The following is a 16,987-nucleotide window of genomic DNA, read 5'->3' as shown; positions in this document are numbered from 1 at the left end:
TGTGTCAATACAAAAAGTTGGAAGCTGAAGATCAATGACAGTCAAGAATCAAGAGAAAGACAAGCAAAAGAAGCGGAACAAGAAAGTCATGAATGAAGCATTGGACAAAGATTGAATTGGTCAAGATAGAGCCTTGAGTATCTGTTATTAGTAATAGTCTTTTAGTAATAGTAAATGGTTAAGGCAATCTCTGAGACAATGTTTGAGCCAATGTTTCAAGCAATTTTTTGAATGATATTTTTTTTTCTAAAGGGTAAATACATTTTCCACTTAATAGTGAAACTATTTTTGCGAATTGGTTGTACATGCATGTGTGTCTATTTTTGCGAATTGATTTTACATGCATATAGGTTTATGCATGTGTTTACAGGTCTACGGTAGAAAGAAAAGTACATGCAAACTGGTATATGCATGTACATTATACACATGCATACACGTCTATGCATGTGTTTACAGGTTTACGGTAAAAAGAAATTAAAGTACATGCAAACTGGTATATGCATGTGCATTATACACATGCATACAGGTCTATACATGTGTTTACAGGTCTACAATATAAATAAAAGTACATGCAAACTGGTATATGCTTATGCATTATACACATGCATATTACTAGTATGCATGTAAATGTTTAGTACATAAATTCTCTGTTGGCATTGTTAGAAATATGTTGTGAACAAAAGCAATGATACGCATTTGGAAGGATTTTTGGCACAGCCTAGAGAATTCTTGCATGCCTATCTAATAATAGAACAAACTTATTTGTAGGACCAACTACAACATCTCTGAGTTTCTGAAGAAACCAATCCCAATGTTCATTGTTCTCTTTTAGGACTACACCAACTGCAATTGGAAAGCAATGACTATCTTCATCAACACCAAAAGCAGTTAGGATGATAGACTTGTATCTACATTTCATGAAAGTTCCATCGATCATAATCAATGGATGAAGGCACCTTCTGTAGACACGAACAGTTACGCCATAGCTTACAAACAAACACTCAAACATGTGCTCGCATGTTGTTATTATATCAATGTGGCAATCTGGATCAATTTTCTTGAGTTCTTTAAAATAATTTGGCAGCATCTGGTATGATTGACTGAAGCTTCCCCTTATCTACATCGAAATAAAATAGATGAACTGAGGTTACATAGGCCTATCAGTTACTTTTGTAACACAGTCTAGTAAGTCTTGGAAATGTACAGTTCTTGTGTCTATACCTCTAGCTCTCTCTTGGGCATTAAGTAATGTGTTAAAGTCCCCTAGTACATACTATCCAAGGTAGAGTAGTGTCAAATATGTTAACTAGATTGTTCCATAGAGTTCTTCTGTTGATCATGTTATTTGTTGCATATACCATAGTGACCAAGAACTTCTTACCAGTATTCAATGTACACTCCATTGTAATGCTTTGGCCATCTTTGAAAATCAGTGCCATAGAGCATTCATGAGAATTCTAGTAGAGCCAAACCCTCTCCGATTCATCACTACTGTAATTCTACTCACAACGCCATCCAGTGCATACTTTGTTCAGAGTTGACACCATATTTACTTCCTTTACTCTTGTTTCTAGCAGCCCCATTATATTAAGCTCATACTTTTGAATAAGTTTATTTACTTCATAGTGTTTGAATCCTTTGTTAAACCCCCTCATACTCCAACACCCGATACTGATCATCTTTCCAGACACTATCTTTTGGGTTGGATGATTATCCACGTGCATCACACCCTTGTAACATCTGTATGCCTATCACATTCTTTTGTCTTACTTAGTTAAACATGCATACTTTTGTTTATATGAGATTTGAGGTTATATATGTGTGTTGATTGTTGAGTTAATCCTTGTTTGGTTCGCTTGAGGTGGCAAGAAATGAAGAAAGTAGGCAGTGACTATGCAAGTCGAGAGCTAATTCGAGAAGTTCTGGAAACACCAAAGTTGAGATTGGTTCCTCATATTGGTTATGTCAAGCTTTTTCCATTTATTATGAAAATCATCCCACCTGTAAGTTATTTCTAGTTCTGGCATTTTACGTGGCAAAAAATGTTTTCCTTGAGAGCACATGATATAAGACTCGTGGACCCTAGAAAAGCAACTTGACCTTATTTCAAACCTGAGTACCCTATGGACAGACTATGGCCTTTGTTCTCTTGCCAAAACCATGTATACTTAGCATCTGCCCTGGTCGATATTAATAGAGCTCATTGGGGCAGTGTATTATTGATTTGTAGGCTCACTGCCTTCGCGAAAGATCCTAAAGCTCATGTGTATTTGTTTGTAACAGCTCATTGTACATGAAATGTAACACTATTCACAAGGTACTTACGATTAAATAATATGTATACGGTATATCCAATAAGGGGAAACTCCGAGCAAGTTAAGTTGCACCTTTTATCGAGTTTCTTTATTATCGTTGCAGAGGATGGACCATACAGGGGAAGAGCCAAAGCCATATATGGAGATTTGTGGGAAAATTTAATTAGGTATTGTACACATTATATCAATAATTATGAAGGACCTGTTTGTATTAGAATCATCATTTTCTTTGCTATGTTTGGCAAGAATGTGTTAAAAATTATAGGCAAACGAGTTACTTGTGGGAGCAATATGACCAAAAGAACAAAGGGAAGGGTAAAGGTGCTCGCCCATTTACTGGTTGGACATCTTTAGTTCTTCTAATCATGCCAGAATCTTTTGATGAAGTCTAGGTCGTTCAACAATTTTGAAACGTCTTTCCTGTGAGAGAAATATGCCCAGTAGATCATGACTTTTCATTGTTTCTTTTTTACCTTTTCCTATGAAATGGAATGTAGTTTATCCTTGTTATAGTTTCTATTCTCTTTTCTTACCGTCTTTCGTTGGGTGACAGATGACGTAAAACTAGAAACAACATGGAACAAAATTAAATTGAATGTAGCTTATTATTGTTATTGTTTCTATTCTCTTTTCTTAGTGTCACTGTCTTTCATTGGGTGACAGATGATATCCTATCCTCGGTTCTTCATCTTCATATACTCTTTCCCATGATTGAAATACATCGGTTTGATGTCCCCGTACTACCAATGTAAAACTAGAAACAACATAGAACAAACTTAACTTAGGGTGAAAGGGGAAATTGATTTTATCTAGAAGATAATATATTGATGAGAGTTATAATCATAACCTCAAGAAAATTTAGAAGTTTACTAAGAAAGGCAATTTCTTAGTGTTCGTACAATATATACTAAGCATTTTGTTACAATAACTGATTAATGATGTCCTCATGCATTTTGACAGAGTAGGGCACCAAACAGAATTACCCCTCAACTTTATATATACAATTAATTAGACTTTAGACAAGAGAAACCAGAGTCTGGAGGTGTAGCCCAAATATTTTATATCTATGCATCGTATTAATTATAAGTGACATCTGTTCTTCATGGCTTACATTTGGAGTGCAATAAAGAATAACTGAAAAGTATTTTGCAGCCTCTCGGATTTTCTAAAGAATCACTTTTTTAATCTCGGCTGCTAACATTTCAATTAGTTCATTATGAATGTTATGACCAAGGCAATGATAATGAACTTCATAACTCTTAATATGCCATCTTGCAATATTGGATCAAACTCCACAATCATTTCAATAATATCCAAAAAAAATATCATTGTTTTATTCATAAATCTTCTCATTTTCCCCACGAAATGCTATATTCTTTTTAGCAAGAATTTTCACAACAGGAAATATCCTCAGTAATAGTTGCATCCAATGTTATTTGGTCTTGCACACTCTTATCAATTGTTTCATTCATTTCTAATCTGTTTTTCAATTCATACCATGTATTCCATATTCTTTTGTGGTCATCACTTTTCTCATGATCTTTAAGCTTCCGACTAAGGTTGTGCCATGTAGAGCATCCATCACTATCTAGTTTAGAAGTCTTTGCACTTTGCTTGAACAACTTGCAACAAAAGCAAAACACTCTATCCAACAAATGTGAATAGATAAGCAGTCTTTATCCTACTTCAAACCACTATCTATATGCCGAACATAAAGGACAATGGAAAAACGCTTGCCCTTCACCATTTCTAGGAAATTTAATAGCATCATATCTTACTAGACCTTTCTCAACCAATAAATCTTTGTACTTCTGATCAATATTATTCCAATTCCCCGGATTAAATATGTATATCGATTAGACCATATTCTTTATTCGTTCAAAGCTTGATCGATTTCTTCATTCGGAAAATCATCTCGTTCAACTTCATTTTCAATACCAATTCTCTCTTTAATTTCAGCATCAACTCTCTCCCCATTTTCAGCGTCATCCCTCTCTATATTTTCAGCATCAACCTACTCTTTGTGTTCAGCATTTACTTCCATTTCAGTATTTACTCTCTCATCATGTTCAACATTCATTGTATTATGAAGTTCTCCAGGCACAATATCTTCACCTTCGTTACTGACCAAATTTTCATTAAAACTTTATGCTTGTCTATTGCTAGAAAAAAAAAAACTTTCAAATGCTTCCAACCTGAGATTGAGTGAGTTGGTCTAATATTTGCTTCTTTTTTCTCTTATTACTACCAGAGAGATACTTTATAGTATTCTTCGTGACGATAACCAATTAACTAAAAGTCTAAGAATGTTCTGAAAAAGAAAAAATATATTTTATCAGTTATCACTCACACACTCAATATATATTTTGAATAAAATAATTGAATAAACAATTCAAGTAATTTTTAATTTGAGATAATACCTTAAAAATATATAATAATGCAAACTGTGGTGAGTGGTGTATGTAAATGCCCTATTTCAACTTTTGGCCAAGCTAACTAATCAAGTAAGCGGAGCGAACATTTTTGGGAGAGGTGGGCCATAGGGGGGGGGTGCGTAGTCTAAAATATAGTTTGGTAAATTTATGTCTGTCTGTCCTCAATCTTTCGCCTTCACTTTCCCTCAACCTCTCTCCTTCAGTGAGTGGGAGCAAACTCTTGGTTTGTGTTTCCTACAATTTGCAAGCAACAAACCTCAATCCCAACCCCTTTTCTTCTTCTTCACTTGCTCAACTCTCATTCTCAACCAAACCCAACTCTCTCTCTCTCCCCACCCACAAATCCATCCCTCCATCTCTTCTTCACTCTCTGCTCACGGCCCCACTGCTTGCAGTTATCTAGTTATAGTTATAGTGATTGTTTTTTTCTTTTTGAGCAAACCCCAATGAATAGTCGCAAAAACAATTGAAGGAGACTAGTGTTTTATGTTTCTGTTGAGTTTGAGGCTTAGTTGGTGGGCTTGAGGGCTAATTGGGCCAAATATGTTATGTTATAAACAGAAAAATATAAATAAAATAGTGGGTTAGAGGGTAGTGTGCAAGATTCAATTTGGGGCCTTAATTTTTTGCAACAAGTGGGGCCCTAGGCTGACTATGGGTCAGAGCCGCCCCTATTGATGAGAAGTAGTCGTTGTGGATGATCTGAGAAGAGATAGCGAGTTGTTAGATGAGCTGAGCATAATTGTGGTTACTGAATACTTTGCCACGTGTCTTCATGTGGTTGGTTTGTAAATATACATATAGAATATGTTAAAGCCTTTGGCACATCCGGAGGATACAATTGAACTACCAACCACCCCCAATAACCACCTCTAAGCTTGAGTCCAATGGCTCTCTATTCCTACAAATGTGGTGGGTGTTCAAGTGGTATTTATTCTCTATCCATATATTACTCTCTAGAGTAATAATGAGGAATACGGGAGTGCATTCCATGCGAGTTAAATTGGAGTAATTTGGAAGAAAACAAATGGCGCCACTTCAAGTGGAATATAATGATAAATTGGATGTCATTTGGCGCCAGTCGAAGTGGAGTAGAATTGTATGTGTTACCACCAAAAAATTGGATGTCATTTGGCACTGGTTGAAGTAGAGTAGAATTGTATGTGTCCCCACCAAAAAATTGGATGTCATTTGGCGCCCGGTCGAAGTGGAGTAGAATTGGATGGTTCCAAACTATCCCAGTTGAAGTGGGCATAGTATGTTCCAAAGTCCAAACCATTGGCAACCGATATTTCGTACTCTCTATCCTTAAAACTCCAATGGACTTAGCCTAAATCAAAATTTATCTGAAAGCACAAATGAATTGTGGTTGGCAACCGATATTTCGGCTTCTGAAAAATAACTGATAGCTGCATGTTATATTTTTTTGATTATTTTCGGTCAAAAGTGCGCCCACCTCATTTGATCACATCAAACCGAGAAATGAAAACTCTGAAAATTCATATTCGTGTTCAAACTCTTCCCAAAATGAAAGGTAATAAGTTTTCTTTTTGTGATCACTTTGATTAATTCGTTAAATTCTTGTAAGTTGAACAATGTTTGAGCTGTTGTACACTTGAACCTTCGCATACTGTTTTATTGCCAAGGCATGTAAGACTTCATTGTTAATTGGTTCTTTGGTTTTGTTTGAGAATTGAGTATATAATTTGTTAATTACTTCATTATAGAGATACATGTTCTGGGTCTTACTAACTACAAATATCATAAGGCAAGCAGTTCTTACCTCTTAGCAATGGCCTTAAAAGAATCTGCTAAAAAAGAAAATAGAAAATCGCTTCTGCAATCAGTGTTTTTTGAACAAGTTATTACTCAAGTTATTTGAATTCCTTCTTTTCTGTTAGCAGCATTTGTTGTACTAGTACTACTATTTATATTTTGTGTAATTAAAGTTCCTTTTGGTTTTTTTTATGTTGATGTTAGGGGTGAAAAGAAATTTTACAAACAGATATACCAAGGGAAGCTACATTCATTAGCATTAGCCTCAATAACGGAGTTCTGCTTAGATGGATGACTCTTCAAGATGGAGGTATACTTCCCACGAAGTGAAGACTAGCTCATTTCTCAGCTCTTAGGGCGCATCTCTTGCAAGAGCAAATGTGAGTGGTTACATACTGATTCTTTATTCTTACTCTTTTTCCTGATAACTTGCAAATCAGTAAAATGACTTTGAGAAGACATTCAAGTTTAAAATATTATCTAAAGTATGACACCAGGAATAATGGCAAATAAAATCTGTCATGAGAAATAAAGACACCATCAGACTGTACACAAGGTTCCTTGATGAAGTTCTTGAAATAGGTCCGGTCAGCCCATATATCCATTCATCAAAACAAAATAACAAACACAATTATGTATTGAACTAATGGAAGGCCAACTTTTCTATTTTCTAGACTCTGTTTTTCTATAAATTCTTTACCTTAAAAAGGTAGATATATTTCATTTTCATTTACTACATTAGAATAGCTATGACAATATTTGGATAAAAATTGTATCTCTCTCTATTTCTCCTTCTCTTTCTGACACGTACACACAAAGACAAGGGATTTTTTTTTCTTGGCTAGGTAAGCTGTGAATTTCCATTAAGTAATGAAAATAATGATACAGTGTCAAAGACAAGAATTGCTTCCTCTAAGGTGTCCGTAATAGCACTGCACTCAGTCATATAGTTTGTCTCTATTCCAATATTCCTGGCTAATGTAAGCCCCAATACCAGCTTGACCATGGTTCCTACTTGAGGCCCCATCCAAAGATAATCTTAATAAAGCCTCGATCAGGTGGATGACACTTGCAACCTTTGACCTTGAGAGCAGTCCTAGGGCTATGGGATACACACCACGACATCAGTTCTTAAGAATAGGTTCATGGTGAACAAAATTGTCCTTAGAGAGAATGCTATTGTAGTGTTCGTGCTTCTTGATTTCCTTATTGCAGAAACTGATGTTCAGCTTCTCTTCTTCAAATAGTACTTTATTCCTGTGTTTCCATAGTTCAAGCATTTTTCCCACCACTGCGGCATTTCACAAATGTTTCACTAGTGGGCTGTCCATCTTGAAATGCCTACAAGCGTGCATTTCGCTGTGGAAGTCAAAATAGCTGACACCCAATACCACAAGAATTTAGCGCAGTTATAAGATATGTTGTACAGACTGCACGTGCATCTTGCAGCGGCAACATCTTGATGCAAACCCAACACCACCTGTCTGTGCTCTCTGATCAATAGCTGCCACTCGGTGACATAGTTTCGACATTAAGGCTGAGGTTCTAGGATGAATGTGTTCATTCCAAACAAGCTTAAACCAGGGGACTCTAAAATTCTTGGTTTTAACTTCTCCATATGCTGATGACACAGAATTCTCCCTTCATGTCTGGCAACCATATTAATCTATCTTTGAACTCAAGGTGAAGGCTTATTTAGTTCATGGAAATTGACAATATTGAACCCATCCATTTCAAGAAGTTGTTGCAGCTCGATCCTGAGGGATTGACCTTACACCATTGTAAATGATCTAGACCTTTGACCTGCAGTTTTTTGTCACCTCCTTTTTCAAGTTTAGTAAGAATTGAGTAGATCCTCTTCCAGTCCAGTACTCCATTTCTGCCTCTGTAGATCAGTCAAATCACCATTTTTAGTACTGGCCTGAATATTAGGCAACATCTCAGAGAGTGCTGACTTCAATCCATACCGGATAGTACACACACAGAGAAGCTATTACAATATAACCCCTCTGAAGTATCAATCAAACAAAAACCTTGATTCATTTTCCCCTGAAATTAAGGTAGAAAAGTACACGTGGGATTCATGGTTAATCTAGATTTAATTTTAACCGATTTCAAGTCTCACTGTGTCTATAAGATTAGCTTTAGATAGACAAGGAAGAAGAATGTATATTCTTATTATTTCCCATAGGAGTCCAGTAACAATGGAACATAACTCGTATGATAATAGCATTCTCTGTTGTTTTTTCCATAACTAAATAATCACATATCTTTCAACAGTTAGTCCGTATTACTCCAACCGATGTTAACACATATCTTTCAACAGTTGCTTCGTATTACTCAAACCGATATTAAACTTTATGTGTTACGTATCTGTTCAATTTAATAGCTGGTTTATCTGTTTATTGACTTTGACGCATGTTTATGTAGTAATATTGATGAATTCATAAATTAAATAATTTTATGGTTTGAAGATGGGAATACAATTGCCCGTCTTTTATTCCTTTTGAGTTATAATTTTGGTATTAACTTTCTTTATATCTATGTAAGCTAAAGTTAATAATAAGTCTACATAATCTTAGGTAAGATTTGTGCATTCTAATTTTTTTTTGTTATTCTTCATTTTGATACCATGAAAACCTACTTAAGAATACATGCAACCCACATGCACATTAATCTCAATTAAAGTACAACCCACATGCACATTTCAATGAAAGTAGTCCCTTTCAACAACAAAACAGACTACTTACAATGAGTATATCGTGCCACATGCACATTTCAATGAAAGTAGTTCCTTTCAACAACAAAACAGACTACTTACAATGAGTATATCGTGTCTATTACATAGCGATAAAATAGATAAAACACTCTGATTACCCACTGTACTACTTTATAGTTGTCGTGAACCAACTCTCACTTATTTTTGGGTAAAGTTACAAATGACTTGTTTTCATTCTTCGAGAATTTCAGGGACTGATTATTACTTTTGGCTTCTTTTCCTCTCAGGAAGCTCCATGCTCAAACCAGCATGGATATCCTAAGAAGTAAATGTGAAGATCTCATCGCCAAGGAGACAGACATTAAGGAAGATCTGAGTAGGACTGAGGGGCAACGCAGGAGGCCCAGAGAGCAGGTTATTTCTTGGCTAGAACATGTTGAAATAATAAAAAACCAAGTCGGAGTACTCGAAAAATCATTTGAGAAAAACAATAAGCTATGCTTCGCCAATTTGTATCATCAACACAAGCACTCTAAACTTATTGTAAAGATGACCGAAGAGGTGGATCGACTTCAGGAAAGCAGCCAATTCTTCGAAGGACTAGTCAGCTCAGATGAACCATTTGTTGAGCAGGTCCCATATCGACCACAGATTTTGGCTGCACCGACGTTAGTTGGCTATTCCAGCCAGAATACTTTAAATGAGATCTGGGAACAATTGATGGATCCTATGGTTGGGATAGTTGGCATCTATGGGAAGGGTGGTGTTGGCAAGACAGCCACCATGATGAACATCCACAATCGGCTTGTAGCAACTAAAATATTTGATAAGATTATTTGGGTTAGCTTGTCAAAAGATTTGAGCTTGGACAAAGTACGCAACGACATTGCTATGCAATTAAACGTCTACCTTCCTACGCACGAGGATGAAGTCAGTCAAGCTGCCAGGTTGCTAGAGAGCCTGAAGAAATCCAAGAAAGTTCTCATCATTTTTGATGACTTGTGGGAGCCAGTTTCTTTGAAGAATGTTGGGATTCCCCTACCCAATGAAGATAATGGTTGCAAAATAGTGGTGACAACTCGTTTTTGGAACGTCTGTTGGCGAATGGGCACAAACAAGAACATTGAAGTTGAAGTTTTGTCCAAACAGGAAGCATGGGACTTGTTTGTTAGTAAGGCTGGTTACAAGGTCCTGAGTCCTGACATTCAACCTATCGCAAGACAAATGCTACGTGAATGTGATTGCCTTCCAATCCTTGTTGTCTCATTAGGCCACGCTATGAGAGGCGAGGTCAAAATCAAGGTGTGGGAGAAAGTTTTGCTGGAATTTAGTTCCTCACTGACAATGAGTCGAGATATGGAAGAAAAGAACCCTCGACTTTTGAGAATCAATCATAGTCGTCTTAAACAGTTTTTGACTGTACCATTAATAGTTGGCTCCTTGCATAGGATTCTGAAAAAGATCTGGGAAAACCTGATGGATTGTAGGGTTGGTATAGTTGGCATTTGGGGGCTCGGCATTAGCAGGAATGCGACGATGATGACCATAAGAAATATGCTTGCAGCAACTAATATCTTTAATAAGATTATATGGGTGCACTGTTCAGAAGACATGAGCGTGGACGAAGTGTGGGATGTCATTGGTATGCAATTGGATGTTTTCATTCCAATGCATGAGGACTATAGGAGTCAAGCTGCCAGGGTGCTAAATAGTCTTGAAAAAGTTCTTTTCATTTTTTATGACATGTCGAAGACGATTTCTTTTAAGAAGTTAGGGATTCCTCTACCGAATGAGAGCAACGGTTGCAAGATTATGGTGACATCAGATTTTTGGGAGGTCCGTAGGCGAATGGAGACAAACCAGGACGTTGATTTCTTTGAAGAAGTTTTTTCCAAGAAGGAATCGTGGACCTCATTTGATAGTAAGGGTTTCACTCCTGACATCCAACGTAGCGCTTGGCAAATGGTACCTGAACAACAAAGTTTTGTTGCTGTTCAACCATTATTTGGTAGTTCCATCCAGACGACTCTAAATGAGATCTGGGATAACCTGATGGATCCTAAGGTTGGGATAATTGGCGTCTATGGAAAAGGTGGTGTTGGAAAAACTACCGCAATGATGAACACCAACAATCGGCTTCTAGCAACTAAAATGTTCAATAAGATTATTTGGGTTAACATGTCAAAAGACATGAGCTTAGAAAAAGTGCAAAGAGACATTGCTATGCAGTTGAACATGGAGTTCGAGGATGAGGCGAGCCAAGCTGCCTATTTGCTAAGGAGTTTGAAGAAGGTTAAAAAATTTCTCATCATTTTTGATGACGTGTGGCAACCAATTTCTTTAATGAAGATAGGGATTCCCCTACCCAATGAAGATAACGGTTGCAAGATTGTGGTGACTACTCGTTTTTGGAGTGTTTGTTGGCGATTGAAGACAAACAAGAATATCGAAGTTGATGTTTTGACCAAGACGGAAGCATGGGACTTGTTTGTTAGTACGGTTGGTGAAGAGGTTCTTACTCCTGATATCCAACCTATCGCTAGAGAAATGGTACGTGAATGTGATTTACTTCCGGTGTTTATTATCTCATTGGGTCATGCGATGAGAAATGCAATCAAGATCGAGGTGTGGGACAAATTTTTGGAAGAATTGACACAGACGAAAATTCGAAATATGGAAGAAAGGAATCTTATTCTTATGAGACTGGTTTATAGTCGTCTAAAAGATGATGCAATTAGGAATTGTTTCTTGTATTCTGCATTTTTCCCTGAGGACTATTTGTTCGAGTCTGAAGAATTGATTAGGTACTGGATAGCTGAGAATTTTATTAAAGGAGGCGGTGACATGGTGATGCAAATAAATGAGGGATTCAGAATATTGGACGAGTTAAAGGATGCAAGCATGTTCGAAGCCTTTACAAGAAAAGGAAATGAATGGTTGAAAATGCATGACTTGTTCAGAGACTTAGCCATTCACATCATTAGAGGAGAGCCCAACTTCCTAGTTAAAGCTGGCCAAGGCTTAAGGGAAGCACCATATTTCTTTGAATGGGGGTTTTCTAGAAAAATTTCGTTGATAAGAAACCACATCAATACTCTTGATGACATTGAGTACTATTGCCCCGATCTCTCCACATTGTTACTGCAGGATAATCCTCTTTCACATATTTCTTCTTCATTCTTTTATATGATGCCAGCAATTGAAGTTCTTGATATGTCATATTCATGTATCACAGAGTTGCCATCATCACTGGCTGAACTACTCAACCTTCGTGTGTTGTTCTTACAATATTGCAAGAGTTTAAAGAAAATACCATCACTAGAAAATCTGAAGAAACTGCGGGTTCTAAATCTACGTGGAGCTTCCATCGAAGAATTGCCACATGGAATGGATGGATTACTTAGCCTAAGATCCCTTGACCTGTCAGAAACTACGAGTTTAAAGAACATACAAGTTGGGCTCATATCGTCTCTCTGTGGTCTTGAGGAATTACAGATGAAAGGAAGCCTATTATGCAATATGGATTCACCAATGGTTGCCGACTGTCTCAAGGAAATGAGATGCTTGGAGCACTTAGCGATTCTTACCCTCAGCATCGTTGGCTTTGAAGACCATCTTGATACCATAATGTCTTTGCAGGAGCGAAATCTTAAAAGATTTACAATTAACTTATACGGTTCTACCGGTGATTTCATTTGAGAAAGTCGAATATTTTTTCTAGACCAACTAATGTGTAAGTAAATCTGTACACTATTGATTTTGCATTCCTCAGTTGCCTATAGTCCTGCGCTCCTGGAATTTAATCCTGTAAACATGAAATCATAATCAGTTGCAAGCGATGGTGGATGATATTGAAGATGGCAGTCAACTGATTTGAAGAAATATAATAGGATTCATTTGTGTTGCAATAGCTTTATAAGGACTAGCAAAAATGCACGTGTAATCATAATTTCCCTTAATGCAACCTGTCGTCGGGGTTATTTTGCTAAATATCGACAGTGCAGCATCTAATTAACAACAGCAGCAATAGACGCAAATTTTTTGGTTAGATAGATTTTTATCTTATGATCTTTTTTTTGATGGTGTAATTTTATCTTAGAAAAAACAAATAAATCATTAAGAAAAATATTACCAAATATATTCACATGAATATGCTTCTAACGTAAATCCAATAAGTAGCAAAAGCATTCTCTCTTGGTCAAAAACAGATTAATTATAACTGAAAACACATTGGGCAAACCTCTGGTAATATGCCTTCACCCTATGAACACAAAAGTTTGATGGGGATTGTGAGGGAGTAATATACACTTACAGTAAATAGGAAATACGTGTCCAGCACACCAAGACGACCACACTCATCCACACGGCTAAATCGCTTATGATCAGTTCATACAAGTCAAGCAAAATCATCGCACCTGAACGTTAGGCGTCCAGAGCGCTCTGCTCCCAGAACGTCCATGTCCAGGACATTAGGCGTCCAGAACGCACACATAAGCCAGCACCCCAACGGCTAATAACGTATGGTCTGGCTATCACCTTAAAGACTGGAGCTGCAGTTGCGCATACCCTCACTTCCTCACAGGACGCATTGATGACTCTTTAAATGTCATCAAGTCCAGAACTTGACCTGATGCGGGAGAGGAGAACGTCCATATCCAGGACATTAGGCGTCCAGAACGCTCACATAAGCCAGCACCCCAACGGCTAATAACGTATGGTCTGGCTATCACCTTAAAGACTGGAGCTGCAGTTGCGCATACCCTCACTTCCTCACAGGACGCATTGATGACTCTTTAAATGTCATCAAGTCCAGAACTTGACCTGATGCGGGAGAGGAGGAAGCATGGGCATCTTTGCCTATATAAAGAAGAGGAGGAACTACGTCTGATGACCTAATTCAACTCTCCCCCCAGCAGAGAGAACTTGATACGTAGGCAGTTCGTCTATACGAACTCGGTCAATTCAATCCCTTAAACACTTTTCTCCCTAAAGATTGCCTACATCCACAACTCACTCTTCCAGCTGTCTCAGAAGAGTGACGAACCAATCCGCACCTTCTTAGGGTGTTTCAAGACAGAGCCATTGTCCATGGATAGCGGTCTCAAGGAGTCGTTCGCCACAGTGGCCTTCTCAAATGCCATCATGAAAAACATTGGTCTGTCCAGGTCGCTCATGAAGGAACACCTTGAAATATTGGTCGAACTGTATGCACATGTAGAGAAGTACATCAAGCTTCAAGAAGGTCTCGAAAAAGAAGAACTGAAGGAAGAAGATGAGGTCGATGTGATCTCAGATATCGCCCCATCTTCTAAGAAGCGATCCAGACCACAGGATCAGCATCCCAGCACCCGAACTCAAAACAGAAGAGAGTTCGCTGTGCTTACCAAATCTCCAAGTTACATACTGGAGAAGATAAAAAAAACGGCCTATTACCGACCTGAGGTAAAACGGCCAAAAGACACACTAGGGAAACCGTACTGCGCTTTCCATAAAACAAAGTGCCATGAGACCAACGAATATCGGGGACTCAAGCACTACCTTCAAGACCTCATTGAGGTAGGGCATATCAAGCATTATATTGATATTGCCGATGGCGACCTGCGCCACAAACTCATGGCTCGCAGAGAACGCAGCTGAACCCTACCCCGCAATAACAACAGGGCTCGCTCTCATGCTAGAGGTCGCTCCAAAGAGCGATCTCGCCATGAGCATCGGCAACACTCCTCTGACAGAACCATCAACATGATCACCTTCCAGGACGACTCTGTCACGTCATCCAGGGAGAAAAGAGACAAGTAGGCGCCATATAGGAAGTCTACCAGTTCTCCTTGCAAGCGGGCCCCACCCCATGCACAAATGGACATAGCTGTGGAGACATCACCTTCATTGAGGCCGACCTCAACAAGGTGTGCCTCCCACACAATGACGTCCTAGTTGTCCACCTCAAAATCAGTGATTGGACAATAAAGCACGTCCTGATCGACCCAGGCAGCTCATGTGACATCCTGTTTTATCAGACCCTCAAGGAGATGAATTTGCCCAAGTCGGTACTAATAGATCCAATAGCCCCCCCTTTATGGCTTTAATGGATCTCGAGCCGACCCAATTGGTGACATTATCTTACTTGTCTCAGTTGGGTCACACGAAGACAAAGTTAGCATCAATACACACTTTAGCGTTCTAGATGTCAACTCGTCCTACACTGCTATCTTAGGACGCTGTTGGATCTATAAGTTGCAAGCAGTGCCATCCACACTCTATCAGGTGCTACGCTTCCCTGGCCCCATAGGCATGATGGAGCTTCGAAGCAACCAGCTCGATGCTCATAATTGCAATTCAGATCTCCTAAGCCAACAAGCCCATTCGGGCATCAGTCAATAACAAGGAGGAGATCGATAAAGAAAAACTAGCAGAGGACTTCATCTATGAAGTCAAATCCATGACCACAAACCCTCAGCCTAAAAAGGAAGAACACTGGGGGATCAGTCAAAGAATCGCCACTAGCAGGTCAGGAACCACAGGTCACTCAACCCCCAGTGGTCAAGGAAGCATCACAAGAGACCAAGACCCCTGAGGTCGCTCCACCCACTAATGCGGAAACTCAGACCGAACTCAAAGAAAAGGTCAACCTAGGAACTGAGGATGACCCTAAGTTCATTTATGTAGGAGCTAACCTTGATCCTACCCTCAAGGCACAACTTGTAAGCTTTTTATCATTGAATAAAGATGTTTTTGCTTGGTCATACATCGATGTCTCTGGGATTGATCCCAATATTGCATGCCATAAGTTGAATGTTAACCCAAATGCTATACCAGTTTGCCAGCGACCTCGAAAACTATCCCGTAAGTTTTAAAAAGCAATTAATGAAGAGGTAAAAAATCTAAAAAAAGTTGGCTTCATTAGGAAGGTCGACTACCCTGAATGAGTTGCTAACATAGTAGCAGTCCCAAAAAAGAATGACACAGTTCGCCTTTGCGTGGACTTTATCTACCTAAACCAGGAAACTCCCAATGATAGCTTCTCTTTACCTAGAATCGACCGACTTGTGGACTAGACCTGTGGCCACGAGCTCTTGTTATTCATGGATGCCTATAGTGGCTACAACTAGATCCCACTAACAGAAGAAGACCAAGAGAAAACCTTATTCGTAATAGAGTAAGGAATTTACTGTTACAATGTCCTCCCGTTCGGCCTCAAGAACGCTAGAGCGACCTACCAGTGACTCATCACCAATATATTCCAAGACATGTTAGGTGACACGGTGGAAGTCTACATAGATGACATGGTCGTCAAAAGTAAGAAAGCTGGAGATCACTTAGATCACCTCACACAAGTGTTCTCCAGACTTGAGCGAACTCAGATGAAGCTTAACCCTGAGAAATGCCTCTTTGGAGCATCCTCTGGGAAATTTCTGGGGTATTAGGTCTCACAACATGGGATAGAAGCAAACCCAGATCAGATTCGAGCGTTCTTGGACATGCCCAACCCAAAAGCAAAGAAGCAGAAGTTGTCAGGAATGGTGACAGCTCTAAACCGATTCATATCGAGAGCATCAGACAAATGCCGACCTTTCCTACAAATCTTCAAGAAGGGTGAACAGTTCTCATGGAACGAGCAATGCCACCAAGCGTTCTCTACTTTCAAGGACTATTTGACACCACCACCTGTGTTGGCAAACCGATTGATGGTGAAACATTGGGGCTTTACTTAGTTGTGTCTGACTTCGCCATCAGTTAAGTTC

The 16,987-nt window shown here is 38.6% G+C and overlaps 1 protein-coding gene across 1 annotated transcript; it reads left to right on the top strand.

Annotated features, from left to right (window-relative positions):
- Positions 1-6,147: 6,147 nt before the first annotated feature.
- Positions 6,148-13,153, top strand: LOC147503782 (uncharacterized). Its single transcript, XM_086556999.1, has 3 exons — positions 6,148-6,284; positions 6,731-6,906; positions 9,533-13,153. Coding segments are annotated over exons 2-3 (3,414 nt in total). The 5' UTR covers positions 6,148-6,284; positions 6,731-6,904; the 3' UTR covers positions 12,945-13,153.
- Positions 13,154-16,987: the final 3,834 nt, after the last annotated feature.

This window comes from Coptis chinensis, chromosome 4 (genome assembly GCF_015680905.1).
Source record: "Coptis chinensis isolate HL-2020 chromosome 4, ASM1568090v1, whole genome shotgun sequence".
In the NCBI taxonomy this organism is placed as follows: domain Eukaryota; kingdom Viridiplantae; phylum Streptophyta; class Magnoliopsida; order Ranunculales; family Ranunculaceae; genus Coptis; species Coptis chinensis.
Note: the sequence above shows the minus strand (reverse complement) of the source record. Positions and strands in the feature narration are given on the sequence as shown.